Here is a 14,453-nt window from a genome sequence, read left to right as displayed (position 1 = left end):
CACATGCGTGTGTGTTGAGACCAGGGCAGCCATGCAGTCAGGCCTCGCTCCTCTCAAATCGAATCAAATCTTATTGGTCACATACACGTGTTTAGCAGATGTTATTGCTGGTGTAGCGAAATGCTTGTGTTTCTGGTTCCAACAGTGCAGTATCTAACAAATAATATCTAACAATTTCAGAACAATAGACACAATACACAAAAATCTAAAGTAAAGGAATGGAATTTAGAATATGTAAATACGGGCTCAGTGGTCTACGGCACTGCCTCGCAGTGCCAGCTGTGCCACTAGAGAACCTGGTTCGAGTCCAGGCTCAGTCACAGCCGGCCACGACCGGGAGACCCATGGGGCGGCGCACAATTGGCCCAGCGTCGTCTGGCATAGGGAAGGGTTGTTCTTGTCCCGTCGCGCTCTAGCGACTCCTGTGGCGGGCTGGGCGCAATGCACGCTGACACGGTCATGTTGACACTAATGACTTCAAAACCCCCTCCTCCCCCTCTTCTGATCCCTTCCTATCCCCTCCTCAGAACACCCTCTTCAGAATCCTTTCTTCGGACCTCTTCAGACCTACCACTGCCCCATTCAGACCCCTTCTTCAGACCTCCTCCTACCCCCCTTCAGAACACCCTCACCAGACCCCTTCCTGTCCCCCCTTCAGGCCCCCTCTTCGGACCCCTCCTACCCCCTCTTCACCCCCTCCTTCCCCAATCTGTCATAACCTCTCCTACCCCCCCATCCCCATTCCTTCTTCAACAGAGCCCCTGTTAGTGTTGGTGGACTGGGGTAGGAGCTACACGCGGTATGGCTATGGGACAAGCGTTATGGGACAGGGGCTAATTTTAGCAGCAGCTGTCACTCTTGGCCTTCTCTACTCACACATAGTTTAGTTTGAGGGGTGTGGCCGTAGAGCATGTTGGAACTCTGGTCAGGTGGGCTAACCCTGCCCCTACCCTGCCCCTAACCCTACCCTACCCTACCCCTACCCCTAACCCTAACCCTACCCTACCCTACCCCTAACCCTACCCCTACCCCTACCCCTACCCCTAACCCTACCCTACCCTACCCTACCCCTAACCCTACCCTAACCCTACCCCTACCCCTAACCATAACCCTAACCCTACCCTCCTGTAAACTTTCTAACTTGCGCCTTTGAAAACTTTTGCATTTTCACTACCTCAAAGATCTTAGAGCAAAGATGGGAAATATATAATGTTACAACTGTCACGCCCTGACCTTAGGAATCATTTTAATTCTCTATTTGGTTAGGTCAGGGTGTGACTAGGGTGGGCAATCTATGTTTTCTATTTCTTTGTTGGCCTGGTATGGTTCCCAATCAGAGGCAAACCTGGGTCTATCGTTGTCTCTGATTGGAGATCATATTTAGGCAGCCTTTTCCCACCTGTTGTTTGTGGGATCTTGTTTTTGTGTAGCTGCCTGTGAGCAGCGCAGAACATCACGGTTCGTTCTCTTCGTTTTGTTTTTGGTGAGTTTCATATTTATTAAACATGTGGAACTCTAAGTACGCTGCTCCTTGGCCCATTCATTCAGACGATCGTGACAACAACAAGGAAAGCTTGTTGGTAGATGTATGCTTTTGAAACAACCTCATCTGTTTACTTGATGTACTAGCTGGGAATTTCTTCTGGTGATATGATCCGGAAACACTCCTGGCCCTATTCACCTCGCAAGGCATTACAGAGTGACTGGTCTCCAGTAGTCAAATCTAATCAAACTGTATTTATACAGCACATTTCAGACATGGAATGCAACACAATGTGCTTCACAGGAAAAAACAAATGAAAACATGGAAAATAACTAAAGGCTGGGGGCATAATAACTAAAAGCTGTCTCTCCTTGTCTCTTGGTCACACTCAGGTTCTTTGGCAGGCTATTCCAGAGGCTAGGGGCATAGTAATTAAAGACTGTCGCTCCATGCCTCTTGGTCCCCCTCAGGTTCTCTGGCAGCTATTCCAGAGGCTGAGGGCATAGTAATTAAAGACTGTCGCTCCATGCCTCTTGGTCCCCCTCAGGTTCTCTGGCAGGCTATTCCAGAGGCTGAGGGCATAATAACTAAAGGCTGTCTCTCCATGCCTCTTGGTCCTAGGCTTTGGGATAGTTATAAGGCCAGTGCCAGAGGACCTGAGGAACATACTGGGTAAATAACTTAAAAGCATGTCTGTATTTGGGCATTCTGTATGTTTTGCTGTTGACACACAGCTTTCTTGGGTAGACCAGACAGGAGAGCATTACAGTAGTCAAGCCTGCTTGTAATAAAATCATGGATGAGAGTCTCCATATCAGTCTGAGTAAAAATATTTGTCTTGAAATGGAGTTCAGAATCTAAAATCACAACTAGGTTTTTTGACCTGGTGTTTTGTCTTTATTGCCTGTGGATTCAAATGTGCGGCCAGATTCTCTCTCTGTGCTTTGGCTCCAACAATAATTACCTTGGCCTTGTCAAGAATTAGCTGGAGGAAGTTGAGCCATCCCAGAGTATCTAGTAACCCTAACCCTAATGGACTAGGAGTAACTAGAATCACACAGTAGTGGACCAGGACTAGGAGACTAGGAAAGACTAGGACTAGGGGACTAGGATAGACTAGGACTAGGGGACTAGGATAGACTAGGACTATTAGACTAGGATAGACTAGGATTAGGAGACTAGGATAGACTAGGACTAGGGGACTAGGATAGACTAGGACTAGGGGACTATGATAGACTAGGATTAGGAGACTAGGATAGACTAGGATTAGGAGACTAGGATAGACTAGGACTAGGATAGACTAGGACTAGGGGACTAGGATAGACTAGGACTAGGAGACTAGGATAGACTAGGACTAGGGGACTAGGATAGACAAGGACTAGGAGACTAGGATAGACTAGGATTAGGAGACTAGAATAGACTAGGAGACTAGGATGGACTAGGAGACTAGGAAAGACTAGTAGACTAGAATAGACTAGGAGACTAGGATAGACTAGGACTGACATCCTGACCCACTCAAGCATGTGGTTAAATGTCACTGATAGTTGGTGTGGACCTGAGAGCCACACACACACACACACACACGCACACACGCACACACGCACACACACACACACATTCTGTGTGAGCAATCGATACCTGACCTAGTCACATGACTATTGTCGGCATCTCAAACATTCACCTATGTGGAGAACGTTAGCATTAGCAGCTAATAGTCCACATGACTATTAAAATGTGTCTGTAACTGATTTACATTGTTAACACACTGAGTTGAATGTGTCTGTAACTGATTTACAGTGTTAAAACACTGAGTTGAATGTGTCTGTAACTGATTTATTTAATTAGTTAAATGGTTCAAGCCAACCCACTCTCTGTTGATGTAAACTTTAATGCATCTTTTTTTTTCATTTTCTCCCCAATTTCGACCAATTGGTAGTTACAGTCTTGTCCCAACGCTAAGACCTTCCAGCTGGTTGGTTGGTTCCTAACGCTAAGACCTTCCAGCTGGTCCCAGTCTGCTGTTATATCAGCTGGTTGGTTCCTAATGCTAAGACCTTCCAGCTGGTCCCAGTCTGTTAAATCAGCTGGTTGGTTCCTAATGCTAAGACCTTCCAGCTGGTCCCAGTCTGCTGTTATATCAGCTGTTTGGATCCTAACGCTAAGACCTTCCAGCTGGTCCCAGTCTGCTGTTATATCCGCTGGTTGGATCCTAACGCTAAGACCTTCCTACTGGTCCCAGTCTGCCGTTATATCAGCTGGTTGGATCCTAACGCTAAGACCTTCCAGCTGGTCCCAGTCTGCTGTTATATAAGCTGGTTGGTTCCTAACGCGAAGACCTTCCAGCTGGTCCCAGGCTGCTGTTATATCAGTCTGTTATGTTTGTGTGTGTGTGTGTGTGTGTGTGTGTGTGTGTGTGAGGGGGGGGGGGGGGGGGATACATTTTGACTTCCCTTCCAGATCTGGAATTGTATCAGCTCACCACCCAGGGCTTTTACTTGCAACATAGTTAATACCACTTAAGAGGAACAATGGGAACATATTGAAGACACACATGCTCATCCCCAGCATATGTTGTCTATTTTGAAAGAATAAAGCTGAGAACATTAACAACTATATAGTTAACTACAATATGGAGGAAAATGAAACCAATATCGCTCCCTACAAACACAACCTTATGGAACGATCCTTGGATATATTGTCACAATTCACTGATACGTTGACCCACATGGAATACTAAAGGCATGGAAACCGTAAATGACTTGTTAACAGGAAATACATATATTTTTTTGTGGATTGACTAATGTAGATATTTGCAAATACGTATAACTTCAAAGTTCAATATCACAACATTTTGATTTGAAGTATTTTGGATATCAGGACTTAATTTTGGTAACTCTTTACGTTAAGGTTCCATAGCTAGGAAACGTTAGCCAGCTAGCTAGTCAAACATGTGGTTTCCATATGTTTGATACCGATCCATTTATTCCATGCCATCCATTACAATGAACCTGTCCTATTATAGCTCCTCCCACCAGCCTTCTCTGACTTACACTGAACAAAACTATAAACTCAACAAGCAACAATTTCAAAGATTTTACTTAGTTACATGTAAAACTCTGAAAATGTAAATAAATTCACTAGGCCCTAATCTATGCATTTCACATGACTGGGAATACAGATATGCATCTGTTGATCACAGATATATTAAAAAAGGGGAGTGGATCAGAAAACCAGTCAGTAGTTAGTGTGACCACCATTTGCCTCATGCAGCGGGACACATCTCCTTTACATGATCAGGCTGTTGATTGGGGCCTGTTGTTCTACTCCTCTTCAATTGCTGTGCGAAATTGCTGGATATTAGCGGGAACTGGAACATTTTTGTACATGTCGATCCAGAGCATCCCAAAAAACAGAAGGTAAGATCTCTGAAATATCAAGAACCTCAAGGCTAGGGGGAAGTATTCGGAAGTTCGGATGACTGACGTGCCCAAAGTAAACTGCCTGTTATTCAGGCCCAGAAGCCAGGATATGCATATAATTGGTAGTATTGGATAAAAAAAAATTACTCTGAAGTTTCTAAAACTGTTAAAATAATGTCTGTGAGTCTAACAGAACTGATATGGCAGGCGAAAACCCAAGGAGAATCCACCTGGATTTTTGTTGTTGTTGAGGTTGACACTTGTCTATGGGATTTTCAAAAGAAATCCTCCCAGATTGCCGTTCCTATGGCTTCCGGTAGATATCAACAGTCTTTAAAAAGGGTTTCAGGCTTGTTCTTTGAAAAATGAACTAGAATTTGTAGTTTTTCAAGGTGGCTCTCATTTTGACGGTAGTCTTGTGGTGCGCGTGGATGGTAGATGAGGGCGGCCACTTCGTTATTTATCTCCGGTAATGAACATACTATTCTCCGCCTTAAATTGTATAATTTATTTACATATTAGGGTACCTGAGGATTGATTAGAAATGTTGTTTAACTTGTTTGGATGAAGTTTATTGGTAACTTTTGGGTTTGTTTGTTTGCATGTTGAACGACTGGAACAGGTGGATTACTGAATCAAACGCACCGACTAAACTGACTTTTTTTAGGATCTAAAGAAGGACTTTATCGAACAAACCAACCATTTGCTGTGTTTCTGGGACCATTGGGATTGCAAACAGAGGAAGATCTTCAAAGGTAAGTTAATTATTTATAGCTAATTCTGACTTTTGTGACGCCTCTGCTGGTTTGGAAAATGTTTTTAATGCTTTTGTATGCTGGGCGCTGTCCTCAGATAATCAAATTGGTATGCATTCGCCGTAAAGCCTTTTTGAAATCTGACAAAGCGGCTGGATTAACAAGAAGTTAAGCTTTTTTTTTTTCTTTTTTTTATTTTACCTTTATTTAACCAGGCAAGTCAGTTAAGAACAAATTCTTATTTTCAATGACGGCCTGGGAACAGTGGGTTAACTGCCTGTTCAGGGGCAGAACGACAGATTTGTACCTTGTCAGCTCGGGGGTTTGAACTCACAACCTTCCGGTTACTAGTCCAACGCTCTAACCACTAGGCTACCCTGCTAATGACACTTGTATTTTCATGAATGTTTAATATTACTATTTTTGTATTTTGAATTTCGCGCTCTGTAATTTCACCGGAAGTTGTCAAGATGGGGCGCTAGTCCGACCTAGCCTTTAGAAGAAAACAACAAACCAAGGGTGCATACGTAAATTCACTCTGCCCCTTTTCACGACGATACCAGCAGCCACTTGAGTAAGTGAGAGATTGCCAGCTACCGCCTAAGCTAGGCAAGACCACAACACAAACAAACAGCTACAAGTAGTTAGTGTAGTTACAAATGGACTGTACTAAATAAATTAAATGTCTTACCTGTGATGAAATGTTTTCCACACATATGTGTAGCCTACTGGGACACCTCGTCCCCACAACGCCCTACTAATGAACGTTTACCAATACCTTTGCAGTGAGGTGAGCAAAACATTCCAGAAATGTAAACAACTGTGAGCTTACCCAAACTGGAGATGGTGGATCCATCCCATGACAGGGATCTGGAATCTTCTATTGACCAACACTACTATTCTAACAGCAACATGGATTGCGGGGATGCCTTAACTCACAGGCTGGCCATAAAAACCCGGCAAGCACTTGGTCTCTGCCAAAAGATGTAGGAACTCATCCAGTGACATTCATTTAAATAACTCCACCGGCAATGACTTCAACAATGCTTCCAAAGTAAGTGATCTGATCTCCATAAATCAAAAGCTGGTTATTTTAGATGAAATGAGAAAGAACCAAGATGATCTGAATATCACCCTCGCACCTCAATAACATACAACTTGAGGATATGGGCAAAGAGAATACAAGGTTAGAGGGCACTGTTGGCAAACCAGAAAACAAAGTAGACTATGTATCCATGACAACAGAGCACTCAAAGAGATAAACAGACACGCAGTATGCAGGATAACGTAATATAATCTGGCATAGAAGAGGTCGAATCTAGAATGAGGGAAAGGGGAATAGGGGAAAAGGGGGACGGGGGAAAGGGGGATACCTAGTCAGTTGGAAAGGGAAAGGGGGATATCTAGTCAGTTGGAAAGGGAAAGGGGGATACCTAGTCAGTTGTAAAGGGAAAGGGGGATACCTAGTCAGTTGGAAAGGGAAAGGGGGATACCTAGTCAGTTGGAAAGGGGGATACCTAGTCAGTTGGAAAGGGAAAGGGGGATACCTAGTCAGTTGGAAAGGGGGATACCTAGTCAGTTGGAAAGGGAAAGGGGGATACCTAGTCAGTTGGAAAGGGGGATATCTAGTCAGTTGTAAAGGGAAAGGGGGATACCTAGTCAGTTGGAAAGGGAAAGGGGGATACCTAGTCAGTTGGAAAGGGGAAAGGGGATAACTAGTCAGTTGGAAAGGGAAAGGGGGATACCTAGTCAGTTGGAAAGGGAAAGGGGGATATCTAGTCAGTTGGAAAGGGGGATACCTAGTCAGTTGGAAAGGGAAAGGGGGATACCTAGTCAGTTGGAAAGGGAAAGGGGATATCTAGTCAGTTGTAAAGGGAAAGGGGGATACCTAGTCAGTTGGAAAGGGGGATACCTAGTCAGTTGGAAAGGGGGATACCTAGTCAGTTGGAAAGGGAAAGGGGGATACCTAGTCAGTTGGAAAGGGAAAGGGGGATACCTAGTCAGTTGGAAAGGGAAAGGGGGATACCTAGTCAGTTGGAAAGGGAAAGGGGATATCTAGTCAGTTGTAAAGGGAAAGGGGGATACCTAGTCAGTTGTAAAGGGAAAGGGGGATACCTAGTCAGTTGTAAAGGGGGATACCTAGTCAGTTGGAAAGGGAAAGGGGGATACCTAGTCAGTTGTAAAGGGGGATACCTAGTCAGTTGGAAAGGGAAAGGGGGATACCTAGTCAGTTGTAAAGGGAAAGGGGGATACCTAGTCAGTTGGAAAGGGAAAGGGGGATACCTAGTCAGTTGTAAAGGGGGATACCTAGTCAGTTGGAAAGGGGGATACCTAGTCAGTTGGAAATTGGGATACCTAGTCAGTTGGAAAGGGAAAGGGGGATACCTAGTCAGTTGGAAAGGGGGATACCTAGTCAGTTGGAAAGGGGGATACCTAGTCAGTTGGAAAGGGAAATGGGGATGCCTAGTCAGTTGGAAAGGGAAAGGGGGATACCTAGTCAGTTGGAAAGGGAAAGGGGGATATCTAGTCAGTTGGAAAGGGAAAGGGGGATACCTAGTCAGTTGGAAAGGGAAAGGGGGATACCTAGTCAGTTGGAAAGGGAAAGGGGGATATCTAGTCAGTTGGAAAGGGAAAGGGGGATACCTAGTCAGTTGTAAAGGGAAAGGGGGATACCTAGTCAGTTGTAAAGGGAAAGGGGGATACCTAGTCAGTTGGAAAGGGAAAGGGGGATACCTAGTCAGTTGTAAAGGGAAAGGGGGATATCTAGTCAGTTGGAAAGAGAAAGGGGGATACCTAGTCAGTTGGAAAGGGAAAGGGGGATATCTAGTCAGTTGGAAAGGGAAAGGGGGATACCTAGTCAGTTGGAAAGGGAAAGGGGGATACCTAGTCAGTTGGAAAGGGGGATACCTAGTCAGTTGGAAAGGGAAAGGGGGATACCTAGTCAGTTGGAAAGGGGGATATCTAGTCAGTTGTAAAGGGAAAGGGGGATACCTAGTCAGTTGGAAAGGGAAAGGGGGATACCTAGTCAGTTGGAAAGGGGAAAGGGGATAACTAGTCAGTTGGAAAGGGAAAGGGGGATACCTAGTCAGTTGGAAAGGGAAAGGGGGATACCTAGTCAGTTGTAAAGGGAAAGGGGGATACCTAGTCAGTTGGAAAGGGAAAGGGGGATACCTAGTCAGTTGTAAAGGGAAAGGGGGATATCTAGTCAGTTGGAAAGAGAAAGGGGGATACCTAGTCAGTTGGAAAGGGAAAGGGGGATATCTAGTCAGTTGGAAAGGGAAAGGGGGATACCTAGTCAGTTGGAAAGGGAAAGGGGGATACCTAGTCAGTTGGAAAGGGGGATACCTAGTCAGTTGGAAAGGGAAAGGGGGATACCTAGTCAGTTGGAAAGGGGGATATCTAGTCAGTTGTAAAGGGAAAGGGGGATACCTAGTCAGTTGGAAAGGGAAAGGGGGATACCTAGTCAGTTGGAAAGGGGAAAGGGGATAACTAGTCAGTTGGAAAGGGAAAGGGGGATACCTAGTCAGTTGGAAAGGGAAAGGGGGATATCTAGTCAGTTGGAAAGGGGGATACCTAGTCAGTTGGAAAGGGAAAGGGGGATACCTAGTCAGTTGGAAAGGGAAAGGGGATATCTAGTCAGTTGTAAAGGGAAAGGGGGATACCTAGTCAGTTGGAAAGGGGGATACCTAGTCAGTTGGAAAGGGGGATACCTAGTCAGTTGGAAAGGGAAAGGGGGATACCTAGTCAGTTGGAAAGGGAAAGGGGGATACCTAGTCAGTTGGAAAGGGAAAGGGGGATACCTAGTCAGTTGGAAAGGGAAAGGGGATATCTAGTCAGTTGTAAAGGGAAAGGGGGATACCTAGTCAGTTGTAAAGGGAAAGGGGGATACCTAGTCAGTTGTAAAGGGGGATACCTAGTCAGTTGGAAAGGGAAAGGGGGATACCTAGTCAGTTGTAAAGGGGGATACCTAGTCAGTTGGAAAGGGAAAGGGGGATACCTAGTCAGTTGGAAAGGGAAAGGGGGATACCTAGTCAGTTGTAAAGGGAAAGGGGGATATCTAGTCAGTTGGAAAGAGAAAGGGGGATACCTAGTCAGTTGGAAAGGGAAAGGGGGATATCTAGTCAGTTGGAAAGGGAAAGGGGGATACCTAGTCAGTTGGAAAGGGAAAGGGGGATACCTAGTCAGTTGTAAAGGGAAAGGGGGATACCTAGTCAGTTGGAAAGGGAAAGGGGGATACCTAGTCAGTTGTAAAGGGGGATACCTAGTCAGTTGGAAAGGGAAAGGGGGATACCTAGTCAGTTGTAAAGGGGGATACCTAGTCAGTTGGAAAGGGAAAGGGGGATACCTAGTCAGTTGTAAAGGGAAAGGGGGATACCTAGTCAGTTGGAAAGGGAAAGGGGGATACCTAGTCAGTTGTAAAGGGGGATACCTAGTCAGTTGGAAAGGGGGATACCTAGTCAGTTGGAAATTGGGATACCTAGTCAGTTGGAAAGGGAAAGGGGGATACCTAGTCAGTTGGAAAGGGGGATACCTAGTCAGTTGGAAAGGGGGATACCTAGTCAGTTGGAAAGGGAAATGGGGATGCCTAGTCAGTTGGAAAGGGAAAGGGGGATACCTAGTCAGTTGGAAAGGGAAAGGGGGATATCTAGTCAGTTGGAAAGGGAAAGGGGGATACCTAGTCAGTTGGAAAGGGAAAGGGGGATACCTAGTCAGTTGGAAAGGGAAAGGGGGATATCTAGTCAGTTGGAAAGGGAAAGGGGGATACCTAGTCAGTTGTAAAGGGAAAGGGGGATACCTAGTCAGTTGGAAAGGGAAAGGGGGACACCTAGTCAGTTGGAAAGGGAAAGGGGGATATCTAGTCATTTGGAAAGGGAAAGGGGGATACCTAGTCAGTTGTAAAGGGAAAGGGGGATACCTAGTCAGTTGGAAAGGGAAAGGGGGATACCTAGTCAGTTGTAAAGGGAAAGGGGGATATCTAGTCAGTTGGAAAGAGAAAGGGGGATACCTAGTCAGTTGGAAAGGGAAAGGGGGATATCTAGTCAGTTGGAAAGGGAAAGGGGGATACCTAGTCAGTTGGAAAGGGAAAGGGGGATACCTAGTCAGTTGGAAAGGGGGATACCTAGTCAGTTGGAAAGGGAAAGGGGGATACCTAGTCAGTTGGAAAGGGGGATATCTAGTCAGTTGTAAAGGGAAAGGGGGATACCTAGTCAGTTGGAAAGGGAAAGGGGGATACCTAGTCAGTTGGAAAGGGGGATACCTAGTCAGTTGGAAAGGGAAAGGGGGATACCTAGTCAGTTGGAAAGGGGGATACCTAGTTGTAAAGGGAAAGGGGGATACCTAGTCAGTTGGAAAGGGAAAGGGGGATACCTAGTCAGTTGGAAAGGGGAAAGGGGATAACTAGTCAGTTGGAAAGGGAAAGGGGGATACCTAGTCAGTTGGAAAGGGAAAGGGGGATATCTAGTCAGTTGGAAAGGGGGATACCTAGTCAGTTGGAAAGGGAAAGGGGGATACCTAGTCAGTTGGAAAGGGGGATACCTAGTCAGTTGGAAAGGGAAAGGGGGATACCTAGTCAGTTGGAAAGGGGGATACCTAGTTGTAAAGGGAAAGGGGGATACCTAGTCAGTTGGAAAGGGAAAGGGGGATACCTAGTCAGTTGGAAAGGGGAAAGGGGGATATCTAGTCAGTTGGAAAGGGAAAGGGGGACACCTAGTCAGTTGTAAAGGGAAAGGGGGATACCTAGTCAGTTGGAAAGGGAAAGGGGGATACCTAGTCAGTTGTAAAGGGGGATACCTAGTCAGTTGGAAATTGGGATACCTAGTCAGTTGGAAAGGGAAAGGGGGATACCTAGTCAGTTGGAAAGGGAAAGGGGGATACCTAGTCAGTTGGAAAGGGAAAGGGGGATACCTAGTCAGTTGGAAAGGGGGATACCTAGTCAGTTGGAAATGGAAAGGGGGATACCTAGTCAGTTGGAAAGGGAAAGGGGGATACCTAGTCAGTTGGAAAGGGAAAGGGGGATACCTAGTCAGTTGGAAAGGGTATCATAGTCAGTTGGAAAGTGGGATATCTAGTCAGTTGGAAAGGGGGATACCTAGTCAGTTGGAAAGGGAAAATGGACATTCGATCGATCGATCTATCAATCTATCAATCTATCAATCTATCTATCTGTCTATTCAATTCAATTCAAGGGGCTTTATTGGTATGGGAAACGTGTTAACATTGCCAAAGCAAGTGAGGTAGATAATATACAAAAGTGAAAATAACAATAAAAATTAACAGTAAACATTACACATACAGAAGTTTCAAAACAATAAAGACTTTACAAATGTCATATTATATATATATATACAGTGTTTTAACAATGTACAAATGGTTAAGGACAGTACGCTTTCCTTAAGTTTAAGCTTTCCTTAAGTTTGGGTCAGTCAGAGTGGTCAGGTATTCTGCCACTGTGTACTCTCTGTTTAGGGCCAAACAGCATTCTAGTTTGCTCTGTTTTTTTGTTAATTCTTTCCAATGTGTCAAGTAATTATCTTTTTGTTTTCTCATGATTTGGTTGGGTCTAAATGTGTTTCTGTCCTGGGGCTCTGTAGGGTGTGTTTGTGTTTGTGAACAGAGCCCCAGGACCAGCTTGCTTAGGGGACTCTTCTCCAGGTTCATCTCTCTGTAGGTGATGTCTTTGTTATGGAAGGTTTGGGAATCGCTTCCTTTTAGGTGGTTGTAGAATTTAACGGCTATTTTCTGGATTTTGATAATTAGTGGGTATCGGCCTAATTCTGCTCTGCATGCATTATTTGGTGTTCTACGTTGTACACTGAGGATATTTTTTGCAGAATTCTGCATGCAGTCTGAATTTGGTGTTTGTCCCATTTTGTGAATTCTTGGTTGGTGAGCGGACCCCAGACCTCACAACCGGGCTCTATGACTGAATTAAGTATTTTTAGCCAGATCATAATTGGTATGTTGAATTTTATGTTCCTTTTGATGGCATAGAAGGCCCTTCTTGCCTTGTCTCTCAGATGGTTCACAGCTTTGTGGAAGTTACCTATCTCTCTATCTATGCCAGGGGAGCTAACCCTTAGAGCCAGATGAGAAACGGCTTGACTCTTTATAGGTAATAGTGTGCCATTTGTAACAATCCCTGTAGCATGATTACCATTAAAGACTCTATACTTACCCTTTTACAGAAACCCTCCTCTTCACAGTCATTTGACATTCACTTCAAACCTGGGTTCAAATACGATTTGAAATCAATTCTAATATTGTATCTCTGCTTGATTGAGCTTGTTGGACCCATAGAATAGTCAAACAACTGCAAACCCCACCCCACTGCAGGCAGGTTGGACAAAATCTCAAAGGATTTAAAGTATTTAAAATAGTACTTCAACCCAGGTGTGACACTATTAAAAAGGCTCGGAGATGTGCTAACAGACATTACGTGTAAAATGTTGAATGGGAGTAAGGTTTCCTTTATAATAAACAACCCTCTTAGCACTGCGCTCCATGTCAACGTATCTTGGGCTGTACAGTGTTTGTCGGAGTCAAGTATATATATCGGAATGACAGGGACGTAACAACACAGCCAAAATAGTATTTCCATCTGTCGCTTGCTGCTCCTCCCTGTTTCTGTGTCTGTGTGTGTGTGTGTGTGTGTGTGTGTTTTGTCCATCTCAGAGTCTCTTGTACAACTGATTCTCTGCACTCCAACTACAGCTCAGAGCAGAGAACTACTGACGCTTTTCATCCCTCTTAATGACCGCTAAACTGTGAACCGGTCAACAAACTGAACATAACAGTAGTAGCTGTAGAGGTAGCTATAAAAACCAACAGCCAGTCACTATCCACCAATGTTTTTGTTGTTGTTGTTGACATTTTCCTTTAACACCAACTTTCCACCACACATTTTCCACCCTCAACAACACAAAGATACATGAGATTAACAATGAACAATACGGAACCACATCAGCAGAGAGAAAGAGAAAGATTTTACATGGTTTATGTCTTGTCTATTTCACTTGTTTTAGCAATGATAATATGTTTCTTGCGCCAATAAAGCCTATTGAATTGAGAGAGAGGGAGAGGGAGAGAGAGAGAGAGAGAGAGAGAGAGAGAAACAGAGGTAGACAGAGAGAGAGAGAGACAGAGGTAGACAGAGAGAGAGAGAGAGAGAGAGAGAGAGAGAGAGAGAGAGAGAGAGAGAGAGAGAGAGAGAAAGAGAGAGAGCAAGAGAGAGAGAGAGAGAAACAGAGGTAGACAGAGAGAGAGAGATTTAGAGGAATTGGTTTTGGGACTTACTGCAAGGGCTTGGAGCCTCTCCTTGTGAAGTTCAGCCTCAGCCATCCTGTAAGGCACAGGAGAGAGAGGTCAGTGACAGCCTAGCAGGGGGAGAGAGGTTGGCTGCCTGCCTGCGTCTGGGTCTGTGTCCAGGTGGAGGGACAGAGTGCCAAGCTGGTCCTGTATGGGTCCTGTAGTTGCTGTTATCCAGTCAAAGTGAGAGCTTTCTCATTCACTGGCCATGTGCCTGTACTGATCCTGCTGCCTGGCGCTCGCATTCTCCCTCCCTCCTTCCCTCCCTCCTCCTCCCCCTCGCTCCTTCCCTCCCTCCCTCCCTGGTCATGTATGTAGTGCAGCAGCAGAACCAGCTGAGTAATGGAGAGATTGACATTTTTCAGCCTGACGTCTGAAGGTTCAGCTTGGCTGCTATAGTCTCTGGCTCTGTGCAGGGACAGGAGAGAGGATACCTGGGATCCACAGCAGGGAGACAGACATGCAGGAAGTGGGGATACCGGAGGACCATTT

General features: G+C 45.2%; 1 protein-coding gene across 1 annotated transcript in view; it reads right to left on the bottom strand.

The window, feature by feature from the left end:
• The window catches only part of LOC110523082 (A-kinase anchor protein 2), a 184,813-nt gene extending 170,566 nt beyond the window's left edge, over nt 1-14,247 (bottom strand). Inside the window, exon 1 of the mRNA XM_090233569.1 lies at nt 13,950-14,247. Coding sequence (XP_090089695.1) covers nt 13,950-13,994 — 45 coding nt within the window. The 5' untranslated portion in view covers nt 13,995-14,247. The remainder of the gene's footprint in view (nt 1-13,949) is intronic.
• Between the last annotated feature and the right edge of the window lie 206 nt (nt 14,248-14,453).

The sequence above is a fragment of the Oncorhynchus mykiss genome, chromosome 5 (assembly GCF_057628025.1).
Source record: "Oncorhynchus mykiss isolate SJ-2025 chromosome 5, ASM5762802v1, whole genome shotgun sequence".
In the NCBI taxonomy this organism is placed as follows: domain Eukaryota; kingdom Metazoa; phylum Chordata; class Actinopteri; order Salmoniformes; family Salmonidae; genus Oncorhynchus; species Oncorhynchus mykiss.
The sequence above is the reverse complement of the archived record's forward strand: the minus strand, read 5'-3'. Positions and strand labels throughout refer to the sequence as shown.